Source organism: Canis lupus, chromosome 6 (genome assembly GCF_048164855.1).
Source record: "Canis lupus baileyi chromosome 6, mCanLup2.hap1, whole genome shotgun sequence".
Lineage (NCBI taxonomy): Eukaryota > Metazoa > Chordata > Mammalia > Carnivora > Canidae > Canis > Canis lupus.
This window is the reverse complement of record NC_132843.1, coordinates 50,231,839-50,247,418: the sequence shown is the minus strand read 5'-3', so window position 1 is coordinate 50,247,418 and position 15,580 is coordinate 50,231,839. Positions and strand designations below refer to the sequence as shown.

General features: G+C 49.6%; 1 protein-coding gene across 2 annotated transcripts in view; it reads right to left on the bottom strand.

The window, feature by feature from the left end:
- Positions 1-3,211: 3,211 nt before the first annotated feature.
- The window catches only part of STYXL2 (serine/threonine/tyrosine interacting like 2), a 31,012-nt gene continuing 18,643 nt past the window's right edge, over positions 3,212-15,580 (bottom strand). For both annotated transcript variants that reach the window (XM_072830446.1, XM_072830447.1), the window contains 3 exons: positions 13,213-13,444; positions 11,554-11,771; positions 3,212-6,510 (listed from right to left, as the gene is read on the bottom strand). In XM_072830446.1, the coding sequence (XP_072686547.1) occupies positions 3,668-6,510; positions 11,554-11,771; positions 13,213-13,444 (3,293 nt within the window). In that variant the 3' untranslated portion in view covers positions 3,212-3,667. The remainder of the gene's footprint in view (positions 6,511-11,553; positions 11,772-13,212; positions 13,445-15,580) is intronic.

Genomic DNA, 15,580 nt, shown 5'->3' with positions numbered 1-15,580 from the left:
GATGGGCAGAGTTACCTGGCGCAGCCACAGGCAAGGGCCTAGGGAGGCCTCAAACGCGGCCGTGAGGGCTCGAGCTTCCGTGATCGATGCTCTCCTGGCACACCGCTGAGCCTACTCATTTGTCACTGGTTAATAATTCTCCCTAGCCATACCAGGTGGGAACGTTTCAGAGGCCAGAGAAATTCACATCCCTTTTCTGGGGACATGCCTACCACCAAAAGCAGAGTCTTCATAACCTAGCATCCACAATATGTCACAGGATAACTGGCGCACTGGCCCCACATTTTGCCTTTGCTCTTGGCTGGAAGGCCATCTGCCTTCCAGCTCTGCTCCCCTTACCACCCTCCTCTGTGCCCATGAGGCTGATGGGATACATGGCATGCAACTCTCTTGCCTCGGGGTTTTGGTTTGTGGGGAGGTGGCGGGAGCCTGAGGCTGAAGTCCTCTGGCTCCTGCCCCATAGGATCTCGTCAGGCTGGTTCCCTTGACCGAAGCTCTTGCAGGACAGCCTCCTCCATACAGCCAGCCTGTCTGTCTTGGGGCTGCCTGGAACAGCTCCATGTACTTGCCTCTTCAGCCTAGAGACTTGAGCCCTGGCCCTGGGATGCACACTAGCCCTCTACACTTGCCCACGGCTTTGTAGGGGACTCCTTTCTGGACCTCCTCTCTGAACGACCCTAATGTGGGTGCACCCTCTGTTTGGTTCTGGCATGCTCCCCATGCCTTGTTTCTTCACAGCCTCTGTGTTTTCATTTACCCTCCAGGGCCTCACCTTTGGGGCAAAATCTGTTCAGCTCTCTTTCTCTCTCTTCCTCGCCCCTGACCCCAGAATTCTCTGCAGGGTTTCCACTCTTGTGGGGCCCCCTTCTGAACACTGTTCTCCCCTTATTGCGGAGGTTTTCTCCTAACCAATGAAGGACACAGATTCAGATCTGTCTTCGCCTTTTATTTCCTGTAAAACAAAATTACAGACTCTCTTTATTGGTTTTGTGTAGCTAAAACCCCTGTTCCAGTCATTAATTAATTCTTAAGAGCGGATTGACCTTGTGTTCAGCGCACAGTGTTCTCAGTTATTCAGAACAACATCACCAGGGAGGCTCATGGACGTGGCTTTTCCATTCAAATGTATTCATGTCCATGCTGGGTATTTTCTGCCCCCCCCCTCAGATCTGCTATTTGTTCTTCTCCAGCATTCCGGTACTGGGCTCCCCTTCTCTCTGGAGTCCAGTTAGGTTTGGCCAGTGAACGTTACTAGCATGATGACAATCTAGAAGGAGAGGGAAGTCAGGATATCCATACCCCTTCTCCTCTGCCGGGTTGTCAGGTGGCCCTTCCCCCATGGTTGTGGCTTTTGCCCGGCTCTGCAAACAGCTCCCTCACATCGTCCTTAAGGTGTTATCAGTTTTTCGCTCTTGCTAGTAACTGGGTGCTTTACTATTCTTTCTTGTCCTCTTAATCCTACTCATGCTTCTGTACATAGTTCCTGCATTAAACTCTCATCAGTTTCCAGTTGGGGCATGCCACCTACTGGGACCTTTACAGACACAATGCATACCTTTTAATGTCATTCAGAGTCTAGAAGGCTGGAGTGCAACCTATCATCCCAGATTTGGTCTAATTCAGAAGTCACAGTTATGATCCTAACACTCCAAATCCCAGCTAATCCTAATCATAAAAAATCACATAAAATTTCTATTGATGTGGTGTCCCAACACAAAGTCTGAACCCCAGGAATAAGCTGAATTCAGAACCCCATGTTTCCAGACAGATACCTCTCTCAATACAGGATCCTAAAGGAGCTCTCCATGGAGACACAGCAAACAAAGGCCTTTCTCCAGGGCTTGATGCTGCCCCTCTCTGGTGACTTCCTCTGGCGAGCTGAGCTCCTCCATGTGGGGGCCATGGCTGCCCATAGCCTATGAGCACAGCTAAAAACAGGCCTGGAGGTCTCCCTGGTCTGTGCCCCCCCCCAGGCTCACCTTCAGGACTGGGGAAAGACTAGATGTCTTGAAACTAAGATGCGTTGCATGTTTGTTCAACATCCATTCAGTGGGGTATGAATTGGAAGTATTATGCTTTTAAAAAAATTATCTACTTCAAAGTGACTGAGATCAACTTCTTTATTTTTCACTTATGTTAACAAAGAGAAAGATGTGTGGAAACCTGAGTTAACTGGCTCCTATGGATGGGTATTAGGGGCAGTTGCTCAGCTGGCTTGTCAATTCACTTGGTGTATTCATCCCTGACCTTGGCTCTCTAAGTATTTACGCTTAAATTGCAAGATAACTCAAGGTAAGAAGATCAGAAAAGAAATAGAGAGCTGCTGTCCCAGGGACATTCTCATTCCTCCATCCAGAAGATTGACTTCCCACTTGATTGTGCCTGTACCAGAAATTTCCCTATTGGAGTAAAATGAGAGAGGAAAGCTTGAGCTCACCCAGAAATGGGCCACAAATGGCCTTCTTGCTGGAGGTATATTAAGATGGTGCCATTTCATAAGAAAAGAGTGTTCTATCAAGCAATGGAAACCAGGAACAAAGGCTCACTGACATCTAGACATCTTGCAGCCCTGCATGGCCTATGCCTATTTTCAAATCTTGCAAGGTGCTGCCTGTTGAAAGGAACTATAGGAACCAATCCACCAATGCTCGTTGTAAGGTGCTCAACACACCAGCTGGCCTCAGAAACCCAACTTGTGTTCTGTAAAGCAGACATGCCTTGGGAATAAAGGGTAAAGAATTCTCACCAACTTAGCCCATCCAGAGTGCAGGAAGGATCCCGTGAGCTGCCCACCGCATGTCTGACCATCCTCCAAGGAATGAAAAGCAAGGGTGACGGAAAGATTTCATGAAACTACATCTCCATCTCCATCTCCTTGTATTGGGCTTCTTTTCTTCTCCCTCACCCCCATTGGTTTGCTTTTGTCTCTCTGCTATTCCAGGGAGCCCTCCTCTCTACCTATGTCTCACCACTCTCGCCCCAATAAAACCTGATCTCCCTGTAATTCCCTGTTACTCTCAAGGGTCTTCCTCATGTCTTCCCACTTTACTGTATCATAGACAAAATACTTGGTTACTGTTTTAATGTGAAGAGCGCGGTGTTGTCTGGAGGCCGGCATTTATGGAACAAGGTGAGACTGGCTCATGATAACCCATCTGTGTCTTTTAAGGTAGGTTCAGAAAGCTAAAAATGACCAGAATGACGTAAGAAATGTTAGACAACATACCATTTTAATGGAGATCCCAAACATTTAAGAGAAACAACCAGAAATCAGCTTTGCCAGGAGAGGTGAGACTCGCCACAGGATGAATTTCCTGGCTCTAATGAAACCTCCACAACCAGAACCACATCCTGTATTGAGTATTCCTGGATATAAGCTGGAATCTCTGACAAGCTATGGTGTCACACGAGCTCACCTCCAATCTCTGATGGACACGATCACATGTGTAAGTGAAGTGTCAAAGCTTAAGAGGACATTGGGCAACAGAAAGCGGTGTCGGTGGGTTTAGCATTCAGATCTCACTCTCCTCCTCCTCTCCACCCCAACTCGAGTGCCCTGCTGCCCCTCAGGATGATCCTCTCCACACCCCTGTCCCTTGATGGGTGGTGGCCGTGTGTGTTCTGAGCCCTGCACTAAGCTGCGTGACCCAGGTCCACCTTGCCCAGCTTAATCCTCCCTCCTTCTCTGCAGCTTCGTCCTGGTTTCTTCCTGCCGACGTCTCCAGGCAGCAATGATGGCTTCATCGTCCATTTCTTCCTCCTCCTCCCTGTCAGTGCTTCTCCGATACTGAGACCGCCTCCCTGAAGCAAACCTCCCTTCTTCTCTGTTTTCCATTCTCTCTTTTTCTCCCTCCTCTTCAGACCTCATGAAGCTTTGGGTGAATTTCCTCTTGGCTCCAAATTCAGAAAAGTCTGAGTTAGATGACTCTTCCACGTCTTCCCAGTCCCTGGGCCTGGCCCAGTTTGGACGCCGTGGTTCCGGGGATGCATCCCCTTCAGAGGGCTCAGGGCTCCGGCGGAAGAAGTAGGGCTCTGGGCTCTCCTCCCGGGAGCTGGAGGTCTCGCTGAACATCGACCGGGAGAACTTGTGCATCTCCCTGCCCTCCCTGGTAGAGGAAGAAGAGATCCGTGAAGTGCTCCTTACAGAGTTGCCATTGGCCTCATGGTAGGAGGAGGTGTCCTGCTCCTCCGACTGGGATTTGGAGAACTTGTAGCTGGAGGACTTGGACTCAGTCTCCCGGAGCAGGGAAGATCTGGTGTACTTCCCCCTGGAGCTTCCCGACCAATCACTCTGGGGAGAAGATTTTTCCTCTGTCCGGAGGCCACTGAGCCACTTAGTGATACTGCCGTCCATCTCTTTGCCAGCCCTGCTACCACTTCCATTGCGATCAGAAATGGCCAGGGAGGAGGAGGTGTCTGTTTCAGGTTTTTGGGAATTACTGCGGGAAGAATACCGGAAGCTCCCGATGGCGCTGTCAGTGTCCTCATCCCTGTCACCCACATCATCGTCCTCATCTTCCTTGACCTTCTTCTTCTTGAAAAGGGAGCTCCGTTTGTTGTCGGAGGCCAGCTTCTCCATCTTGTACTCAGACATCTTCTCCCTCAGCTCCATCTGCATCTCCCTTTCCTTCCGGCCAAGCTCTTTCAGATCCACGTTGTCAGCGAAGAGGCTGTAGATAGGCTTGCTGGTCCCCCTGACTTTGCCCCCCTGACTTTCGGCCCTCGGACCCCCCGCAGCGCGGGAGGCCAGCAGGGCTGGTGAGCCGGAGCCGGGCCCGGGCTGGCTCTGCGGCAGCAGGCGGCCGCCCAGGGAGGAGCCGCTGTGTCCGCTGAGAAGGGACACCTGGTCGTCCCCCGGGCAGCCGGCTGCTGGCGCCGCCTTCGCGCTCGCCACGGACGGCGAGCGGGGCAAGAGCAGCATCTCGTTTTGCTTCTGGGCCAGAGTTTCACTGACCACGTTGGCAATCCAGTTCTGAATACTGGCAATGGAAATGGTGTCCCCGGGCCCCACGGGCAGGCTGGGCACAGCTGTGCCGGGGAGCGAGGCCAGGCACCCCCCTGCGTTGCTCCCCGCCTGCGAGGCGCGGGAGCTGTGGCTCTGGGTGCTGAGCACCGAGGCCGCGTCCTCCTCAGCGCCCACCGAGGAGCCCGCTGCCCAGAAGGCAGACAGGGGGATGCTCCCGCCGGTGGCCGAGCCGGCGGCCTCCCAGCTGCCCAGGGACTGGCTCTCCTCCAACGTCTGCCGGCTTCTCTCCAGCAGCTCCAGCCTCCGCTGCCTCTTCTTGGCCGAGGCGGCGGCGTCCGCCTTGCTGAGCTCCACCACCTCCTCCTTGTTCTCGCCGCCCACCTTCTTCTGGTGCTGCAGCTTCCAGGCCTGGTAGGCCGTCAGGCTGACGTCGGCGCTCTTCTCGCCCTCGGCCTCCTCCTGGGCGCCCGGCTCGCCGCCGCTCTCTTCAGCCCCCAGGTCCTTCTTGTGAAACCCAAATTGGATTCTCTTGATCTTCCACCTTTCGAGGGCAGTGAGCTTGTCCTTGTGCCTGCTGCAGAAGTTGTAGAACGAGCTGGCCTCGGAAGACACGCTCTCCTCGTCGTCTTGGCGCCCCCTGCTCCCCGCCTCCGAGCTCGAGCCCGCGGCCGCCTCCTCCCTCCTGCTCCGAGAGCGATACCGCCGGGCGGCCTCCTTCTCAATCTCCTGCAGCCTCTGGTTCCACGTGTCCCAGGTGCTCTCCGTGGACACCGAGTCCGAGCGGCGCCTCCCAGCCCGGCTCAGGCTGCTCACCTGCAGCTGCTGCTTCAGGACCCGGATGTCGTGGCTGCTCACACTCTCCGAAGTGCTGCTCTCGCTCAGCAAGCGCCTCCGGCTCCTCCTCACGAAGGAGCCCCCCTCGCCCTCCTCCTCCTCCTGCGCCTGCTCCTCCTCCTCCCTCCCCCACCGCTGATGCCCTTCTGCCTGGTACCTCTCATTTCGGCTCTGCCACTCCCGAATCATCCTCTCCACGTCCTCTTCGTCTTCTGGCTCCTCCGTACCCTGGCCAGAGGCCGGCCGTCTCTGGGCACTTCCAGCCGGGGGGGCCTGGCCCGCCGGGAGGCCCTGCTCCTTCTTCCACTCCTCGTACAGCTTCTCCTCCTCATCTTCGTCAATGAGGCTGAGGGGCTTGGAGGCCTGGCTGGCCCGGCCCCAGGAGGAGCCGCTCAGGTGGCTGACCGTGTCCTCCTCCTCCTGCACCGTGAGGCTGTGCACTCTGGCCCCCACCTTGCTCTCCCTATCCTCGCCCTCCTCAGCCTCATCTGTCACCCCTTCCTGGCTGTAGTCCTCTTCTCTCTCCTCCATCAACTTCTCGTTGAGCTCCCGGAGCTGCTTCAGGAAGCCGTCATTGGGGTAGATGGCCCGCTTCCGGCGCACCGTCATCAAGGCCTCCAGGATGGCCATGTTGTGGAAGATCATCAGGTAGGCCACCACCAGCACTGCTGACCGGCTGATGCCCATCTCACTGCTGACCAGGACTTTCCCTGAAAGCAAACACGAGACGGAATAACATAACTACGGCGGCTTCCTTATTAGGGTTTTTAAAGTTGTGTTAAAAAGTACGGTTTGGTGGGACGCCTGAGTGGCTCAGTGGCTGAGCATCTGCCTTTGGCTCAGGGCGTGATCCTGGGATCCAGGATGGAGTCCCACGTTGGGCTCCTTGTGGGGAGCCTGCTTCCCCCTCTGCCTGTGTCTCTGCCTCTCTCCGTGTCTCTCATGAATAAATAAATCTTTAAAAATAAATAAATGAAAAGCACTGTTTGGATGTGCTGGACTTAATATATTTACCAGCCTCTGGCATTCATCTGCACTCAAGTCCCATGAGGGATGAGCATCACTGCCCCATGTTACGGACATCAGAGAGGCCAGTGAGGCTGCCCTGCGCTTGGGCAAGCATTTTCTGCATTGCCTGAACGTGGGCAGGGAGGGAAGGGTGGGGAGGGAAAAGAGCTAACAAGTGTCCCCACTTTTGAAACACTGGAGTGCACCCCTACTTTCTTCCTGCCAGATGGATGAGCACCAGAGGGAGGAGAAACAAAGGAATGGGGGGGAGGGGGAAGAAAAAAGAAAAGAAATGAGGCTGAGGTGAATGAATCACAGTGACACATAATGTCAGTGTGGGAAAGCACCAGGAGTATAGTGGAAACTTGAGAATTCCCTTTACAATGTCCTCGATGCTGGATCATCCATCATCCAGGAGAGACTGGATGCTTCCTGTGACAGGGAGCTCAGTATCATGCACATGCACACACACACACATACACACACATCCTTCACTCTATATTTAGATCAATTTACTCTTTCGAAACTTGTTTCACATGTTAGGGCAAAGTATAGCTTTCTCTAATGAGTATCTCGTGCTCCTACTCTGACATTCTGACATTTCCATAATGAACCAGGCTTTTATACAAAAATATGTTAGAGATCACTATCACATTCTTCATTAATTTTTTTCCCATCTCTTGGCTATTCTGGGTCTTTCGATCATTACTAGCCAAACTTGCAGGTCAAACTTTATTAGTTTTTTTTTTTTTTTTCCTTAGGAGTCTGTGTCAGGATTGAGCAAATATATTTCAGATTTGGATTGATCCACACAGAATAGAGTGGGCCTCTTGCCACTCTCATTCTGGGCACCGAGGCTTCATTGATGCCATTTAAGCTTGCAATGTGGATGGATAGGTCCTAAAATGAACTCAGATTATCTTTTATATCAACTGAAACCTGTAAAGGTTTTTTTAAAAAAACTGCTATTAAGTCATGTGTCAGCATTTTTATTTTTTATTTTTATTTTTATTTTTTTTAGCATTTTTAAAACATAAGGATAACTTTACCAATTCCTATTAATGTTTTTGGTAAAAATAACCTTATAGCCTACCAGAAACTTTCACCAAGTCTTGACTCTAGCATTCAATAAATCAGTTATCCCCTTGCCTCATCTTCTGCTTCATGTCCTTAATAAATATGACAAACATGCCTTCTATGCCTTCTTTCTAATGGCTGTTTTTGAGCAGCCTGGAACCACGAGAGACCTCCTTGCATGCTGCCATCAATCTATTTGCCAACAGTCTTTGGGGATGCTCGTTACATCTTTAAGAGTCCTAGCTAACAATATGGGATGGGCAGGGGGTGACTTTCATCAGCACATCTTGCATCCAGTTAAGACTGTTTGTCACACGAAGTCGGAGACCAAGGCAAGCCTAGAAGGGACTTGAGGCCCAGTCACGCAGAAGAACATTATTGCCGAAGGACAGCAGTGACTAGAGGGAGGTGAAGGGCAGAGGGTGTCCTCTCCTCCCATCACCAGCTCCGGGCTCAGCTGTCTCTCACCAAAGACTGCCCTTTAACTGGCTGACCAGGCCACTGCCGCCACTTACTACCACCAGCACCAAAGTCTTCCTTCCTTTCTTTGGAGGTGAAGTTACTGGGCTGGCTCACAACAGGACACTTCTGGCACAAGCACCCCAGCTTCCTCATAGAGACTGGCATCAAGTGCTACTTAGACTCAGTCTGGCAGAGACCAGCTTGGGGGGTGCTGTGCTTTTCCATGCTGTGTTCCCTGCATCCCAGAGTTCCTCTGTGGAGCTTCAAGTGTGGCCTGAGGACAAGGGGGAGGTGAGGTGGGTCAGGCCCTGGGTGATAGGACTGTCTGCTCTCTGTTTGACACATGGTCATCCTGACACTGTACCATATGTACATCCAAGTCAAAGTCAATTTGGAGATTTGTTTGGTTCTGATGAAACATCTCCAGCAATAAAACGGCTTGAGGAAGGTGGTCTTTTTCTAATTTGCAGCCACATTTTGATGAGCAGCAGGAAGAGGGAGGTGCCCTCTCGATGTGGTCTCTCTGTTCAAAGAGTTTGAAGGATGTGGCTAGTGGAGAGAACACTGGGCTTGAGTAAGAAAGGTCTCTTTCCATTTTCAGTATGCCTCTACATGGCTGGCTTTTGTGTTGTATTCTCCCAATTATCATTCTCATTTTCCTCAGAATGTTCCCTCTTTCCATATTTGGGAAAAACACACGAAGCAATTGCCCAGAAGCTATGCTCCCCACCTTGCCACCATGGATAGAATTCAGGGTACACAAAGGACCAGAGTCTGCCAAGCACATTTTCTCCCTAGGAAATTTGGAAATGACACTGAGGCAGGAAGTTAGGCAGTCTATGTTCAGGTCTGTGAAGGGCCATGCAACCTGGGGTAGAAAGAAAAAGAGAAGATGGAAACCAAGAGTCCAGAGATTATCCAGTCCTTGTTCAGGTGAGTCTGGAGCCACATCCCCATCTTTGGATTTGTTCTTCTGTTGTTATAATTAATGCCTTTGGTGATGGTTAAACAGTTTGAGATGGTTTCTACTTACTAGCAACCAAGAGAACCTTGATTATCACACAGCGACAAAGTCACTAAACCTTCCGTGGGTCTCAGTTTCCTCATTTGTAAAATGTAAATAACATCCTCCACTGTAGTTATTGTAACTATTACCTAAACCGCCCAGCCCAGGTGTTAGTTTGGCCTTCCTCCCTCTTCAGAGCAGACTCCAAAGCATCCTGGAGTAGAGGAAATCACAGAAGCTACCGCTCAGGGGTGGTGACAGCCCTCAGGCTGGAGTAGGAAGGACGCAGAGGTAACCCCAGTGGGGATAAGGTCCTTTCCCTGCCTGGCAGGGGTGCGGGGTGCAGGGGGTAGAGGCGGAGGCGGGGAGGGCAGGCTGATGGCCACCGCCAGCAGCAGCGGAGGGGAGGAGCAGGGGTGCCGGGCCCAGCAGGGCCACAGGGAGGCCCCGCCACCCGCCCGCCCTGGCGGCTCCGGCTCCGCTCAGGTTGGCCCGACCACGGGCCCTGGTCCTGCTCTGGCCCCACGTCCACGGCCACGCGCTCCCCGCCGCTCTGTGCGGGGCAGAAGCGCGCCAGAAACCCCCTCCCCGCTGGCGTTTGCACACACGCTCCAGTCAACGATGGTCGGAAGGAATAAATTTTTAAAAGTAGGGATGTTTTTTTTCTCCATAGAAATGTGTCAAACCATAGGTATTGTTTTCAATTCAGTTTTGTTCACTTAATCCGTTATAAGCATCCTCTCATGGTGGCAAGTGTGAGGCTCCGTTTTCATTTTTATTTTTTATTTTTTTTCCGTTTTCATTTTTAATGAGAGCTGAGGTTCCTAGTCTATGACCATATCAAACTTTACGTAACCAGCCCACATTTCATCTTTCTGATCATTCAGACTATGATTCCACGAGTAATCCTTGTAAGCACATCTCTGTGGGTATATCTGATCCCCTCAGGGTGGGTTCCTAGTAGAGCTGCTCTGTCAAGTGTTATGTTCTTAAAGTTCTTACTAAGGGTTGTTTTTTTTTTTTTTTAAAGAATTGAAAAGGAGAGAAAACTATTTCATATAATATACATACATATGTAATATATATGCATAAAATTTATAAATTTCATTTTAATAAAAATCTCTATAAAACATTCTATGTATAGAGATACATACATATATTTATAACTATACATATACATACACATACATATTTGCCAGGTGCTGTGCTAAGTAAGTTTTTATATGCATTTTAAAATTTAATCCTCATAGCAATGTTAGGAAGATTACATCTCTTTATCTCTGTTGTATATACAAAGAAACAGGTTCTCCTGGAGAAAGAAATGGCTCAAGGTCCTCGGGAAGAGAGAGCATAGCAGAGCCTGGACTCAAGCCTGAGGTTTCTGACTCCGGATCTGAACTCCAGCCACCCCCAACGCATGGGCTGCAGCCTGTCCCCACTGAGGTGTCCTGTCTACTCTGTGGCTGAGTCTCTGGTCATCTCGCGTTTGGACGACAGCCACAGCCTCAGCACTCCCTGCTCCTAGTCCCACCCTCCCGCCGCCACAGTCTCCCAAGCCCAAAGAGTTTTCTACAATGTAGATCAGATTCAAGGAGCTTTCCATCTCCTTCACTTTGGCCTTCAACTTCTTGCATGACTGGGCCCTGCCACTCTAACCCTTCCCCACCGTGCTGACATATGAGCCTGTGATCCCGGACACACCAAGCTTGTTCCACTTCAGGAGCTTCAAGCTAGCACTTTCCCTGGCCAGGAATGCTCTTCCTATTTTTCCATAGCTACATCCTTCCTATCACTTGGCTTAAATGTCCTCTTCTCAGAGAGGCTCTCTCAACCACCGTCCCCACGGCATCCAGCCAGTCACTCCAACACATCATCCTATTTGGTCTCTGCCTCACACTTGTCACTCTCTGACACATTTCTCTGTGCTCACTACAGTGTGAGATTCAAAGGTCAGGGCTTTTTCTGTCTTTCAGCACAGCACCTAGAACTGTGCCTGGTATGTGTTAGGCCCTCAATAATTACCAATAAGATGAATTATTGTCCTTTCCGTGCCTCTCTTCTTAGAATGAGACAACTACCTTCTTAGGACAGATAACCTCCAGACATGTCAGGTAATCCGGAGTTCTCCTGATGTCCCCCACTCTGCCTCTCCCCCTGTGGAGTTCTAGCAGCCTGGAGAAGGCACACTCTACTCCCTCACCTCTGTAGGTCAGCAGGGCTTCATCAAGGAACTCAGCAGCCTTCCGGAAATGCTGGGAGATGTCTACCTCGGGAAAGTCATCCACCTCCACTCCCAAGTACTGAATCTCCAGGCCAGTGTAGAATTCGGGCCCAGTATAGACGCCGGTGCCATGAGCAGCATTCAGGATGTGCGTGATTCCCAGCCTCTTCAGCCTCCCTTTGTTCACAGCTACGCTCCTGGGGAGGAGGAAGGAGTCAGAGAGAGTTTTGTCAGAGTCAGAGCAGGAAAGGTGCATTACCAGAGACCAGGAGCGAGAGGCCACAGCTGGGTGAGCACCTCCTTCTCTGGTGCCAGGCAAATATGGTTATAAAAAGGGGCCAGAGAAAGAAAGACAGGGAGCTGGGCAGGGGAGGGTAGAATGAAGAGGAGAATAAGACTGATAGGGAAGGAAATCTTTGATCTAGAGACCTCTGGTTTAAAATTCTTTGCCTTGGGATTGGACATTCATCTGGACGCAAAAGTGGCAGACAGAACTAATGATCAAATTAGATGTGCTTCACGTTGATATGTCATGCTGTATTTTTCAAAGTCCTTTTACACACATTATTTCATTTTATCCCTAAGGATAAACTTAAGAGGTAGATAGGGTAACTATTTTCATTCCCGTTCGAAGATTATAAAAATGAACCTAAGAACTTTTCTGACTTCCCAGGACTGAAAGGAAAAAAGACTGAACAAAGAGAGGTGTTTTGGTTTCTAGTTCACAGCTCTTTTTGCTCAGTGAAGTAAGTGGAGCTTGGTTTGAAGAGGCTCTGAAGATGAGATTGCCAAAGAAGAACCAGAAACCTGGGGTTATCCAGAGGCGTCTGGGGTCCCTGGTGAGCATGATGGAATGTCCCTGGATCTCCAGAGCTAGCTAGAGATCACTTAGGACTTGGTGCCCAGCTCTGAGGTTCAGGTTGTGATCATCACTCCTGGTGGAGTACAAGCCCTACCGTCCAAAGTTGTCTTCCCTACTGCCTGCCGCCACGGGGGCCCCCAAATCCCCTCCTTTGCTTCTACATATATGAGTAATTGCACAGGGAGGCTATCTCATTACGTAGCTAATGGATCAGCAAAGATTAGTTTCACAAACTAACCTGTGGGTACTGATTGTACATTAGCAGGACCCTGAAGGAACAGGACATGAGTGAAGTGTTTTGGGTTTTGTTCTGAAAAACCACTCATAAACTTTTTAAAAATAACATTTTTTTTCTGATTATAAAACCAAGAAATGTTTACTGTAGGCAATCTGTACAATTCAAAAGAAACCTAGAGAAGAAAATAAAAACCACTTGTAGAACCACCTCTTAGAGAATACTGTTACTGTTTAATCACATTTGTTTCTAATTGTTGTCTATGCAAAGTGCATACACACATCTATGTGTTGCTCAATTAGTATCATATTATACATATCTATGTACATAGATATGTATTAATTATAACCTGTTTATCATCTTATTATATTGTGAAAGTCTTCATTGGTATCATCCCTGAGTCCAAATGTCCCATCAGACAGCATCAACTTGTGGGATGAAGCTATTGGGGCCTTTGCGGGGAAAGTGGGAGGTGTTTCATGTGTCTCGGGCACTGAAAGGGTGGGGACAAAGGGTCACAACTTGCAGCAGTCAGACTCACTTCTCTGCTATGAAGACATTGGGCCAGACCTCATCCACCTCATTCCAGGGCGCCTCCTGGCGGTCTTGGACCAAGGCCCGCTGTAAATCCAGGACGCAGGGGGTATTGTATAGGCTGGTGTCATCCATCTTCTCCCTGACACGGTTGTACAGGTCCTCCACCAGCAGCTGCTCGGCCGACTCCAGCATGCCTGGACACTCTGCCTCGGCTCTGATCCCCCGTGGCTTGAATTCTAGACAAGACAAGCAGTATTCTCATTAAGAAGTTAAGAATACCACGGCCCTCCCCATTCTCAGGAGGATCTGCTCTTGGCCAGTCTGCTGCTAGGACTCTGAGCATGCCCCAATACCAGGAACGACTTAATGAAGGTCTGGGGGTGGTGGTGAGGGCTGCGTTGGCCTGGACACTTGTGGTCAGGACCAACAACAGTATAGGTATATGGGTGTAGGTGGAGGGACACTCATTTCCCTTACTCCCTCCTGTATTTTTCTAAAGGTTGATAATTTCTTAGACCAAGGTCCTTAAGTACCTGGCGTATGTCTGATTCACCTGCACAGCTCCCACAGGGTACCATGTAAACTAGAAGCATTTACCAAATGAATAAATGGCATTCTTTCATATCACATTTCACTTTATTAGTTTGAGTCCTTTTCATACAGAATGCAGGTAACTTGGGAAAAGTAAAACTTTCAGCATTTATGTGAGGTCACTTTCTCATACACATTTGATTTAGTTGTTTATTTTCTTGTCTGCTTCTCCGCACTGGAGTGTAAGTGCCTGTGAATCTCAGTCCCCCAAACTTTCTGGCAGGCAGCAAGGGTTTGCCAAGAACTCCCATGCAGGTCCCAAAACACCATGCAGGGCCTTTCTACCTCAGAAAAGCTCAGATTGCAAATGGATTCAAAATCTATTCACCCACATCTCCAGTGAGCCTTTAGCTCCTCCTCCTAATATTTTTGTTCCCGGTTTATCAAATTTGGGGGGAATGTAAGATATTTCTTTCTCTGAGAAATGTAAGAATAAAGGAGGGCAAAACCTTTCCTGCCACTTAGTAGCCAAAAATACTGAATAGAGAGAGGGGGGAAAGTAAGAAAGGAAAGAGTGTCTCCCGTGTGGGCCATGACCTCTTGCTGGCACCATCTCTTTCCCTGATGGGTGAAGAGCACAGCCACATTTGGTGACTAGACGTGGCCCAACCCTTCACAAGCTGAACAGGTGTCCATGAGCTAGGCCGGCTGCTCAAGGTCTGCGGTTCCCGGGGGTTCTGCTTTCTACCCAGGTCTGAGCACTCCATTTCCCTAAAGCTCTTCTCTCTCTCTTCCCTTTTCTGAACCACCTGATGGGCCCCCCCATCCCTGAATCAGATCTCAGCTCTAAATGTTCTCTGATCTCCGTTTCAAAAGCAGAAAAAAGAAAAGCCCTGCAATCCCAGAGCTCTATTTTGTTTAAAAATAGATGAAGCGTTCCTATTCTCTCTACCACTCAGTCTTCTCCCCTGGCTCTCCTGGGATCTTACCTAGCAAATGTAAAAGGCCCTCTCCTTCCCTCCCCTAACAGAGGCCTCTCTTCTTTACTACATATAAAAAAGTAAAACTCCCTGATGCCTCATTAAAATATACAGCATTGTCCTCCTCAGCTATTTACATAGCTGGTTGTTGTCTTGATTTTTCCCTTTCCAGTTTAAAAACAAGTGTCCCAGCCCCTCATTCTTACTGGCAGCTCCTGCTTTCCCCAGGTCTGGTCTACCTCCCTCCCTGCATCAATTTCTCCCATTTATTTTACTATGTAATATTCCTTCAGAAGAAAGCAAAGCCTATACTTTTCTCCTTGAAGCTCTCTCGGGTGTGTGGCACATGCAGACTTTCATGAAAATGAAGGGTTCTTCAACACATGTTTTTATCCCTCTGATCACTGGTGAGCAGGGTAATGTTTTGAAATAGCACCTGATACATTTTCTTTTCTCTGCTGTGTTTTTTACCTCCCCACTCCACCCATGAGCCACTGAGACTAAGAAAACCTAGGCTCAATGCCCCAGACAAGGGACGGTAGATAAAATCTAGAATTTAAGAAAAGGCACTACTTAGCTTTAGATTTCAACCTACATGTGCAATGTCCTGTAGACCCATCTAGAGCATTCTATAGGCTTGAAAGCAAAGTTTTCAAAGAGAGGAAATGGTTTTCTTACAGCTCTGAAAGCCAGATTTTTACTTCCCAAGAACCCAAGCATGGAGAAGGGTCCAGAGAGTAAGGCACAGAGCAGGGGTGTTGCAAGTTGGAAGGTGAGGGAAGTTCCCAAACACATGGGAGGAAAAAAGAACTTCCAGAGCTAGGATGGTGCTGGGATCAATTCAGAGAGATCTAGACTGGG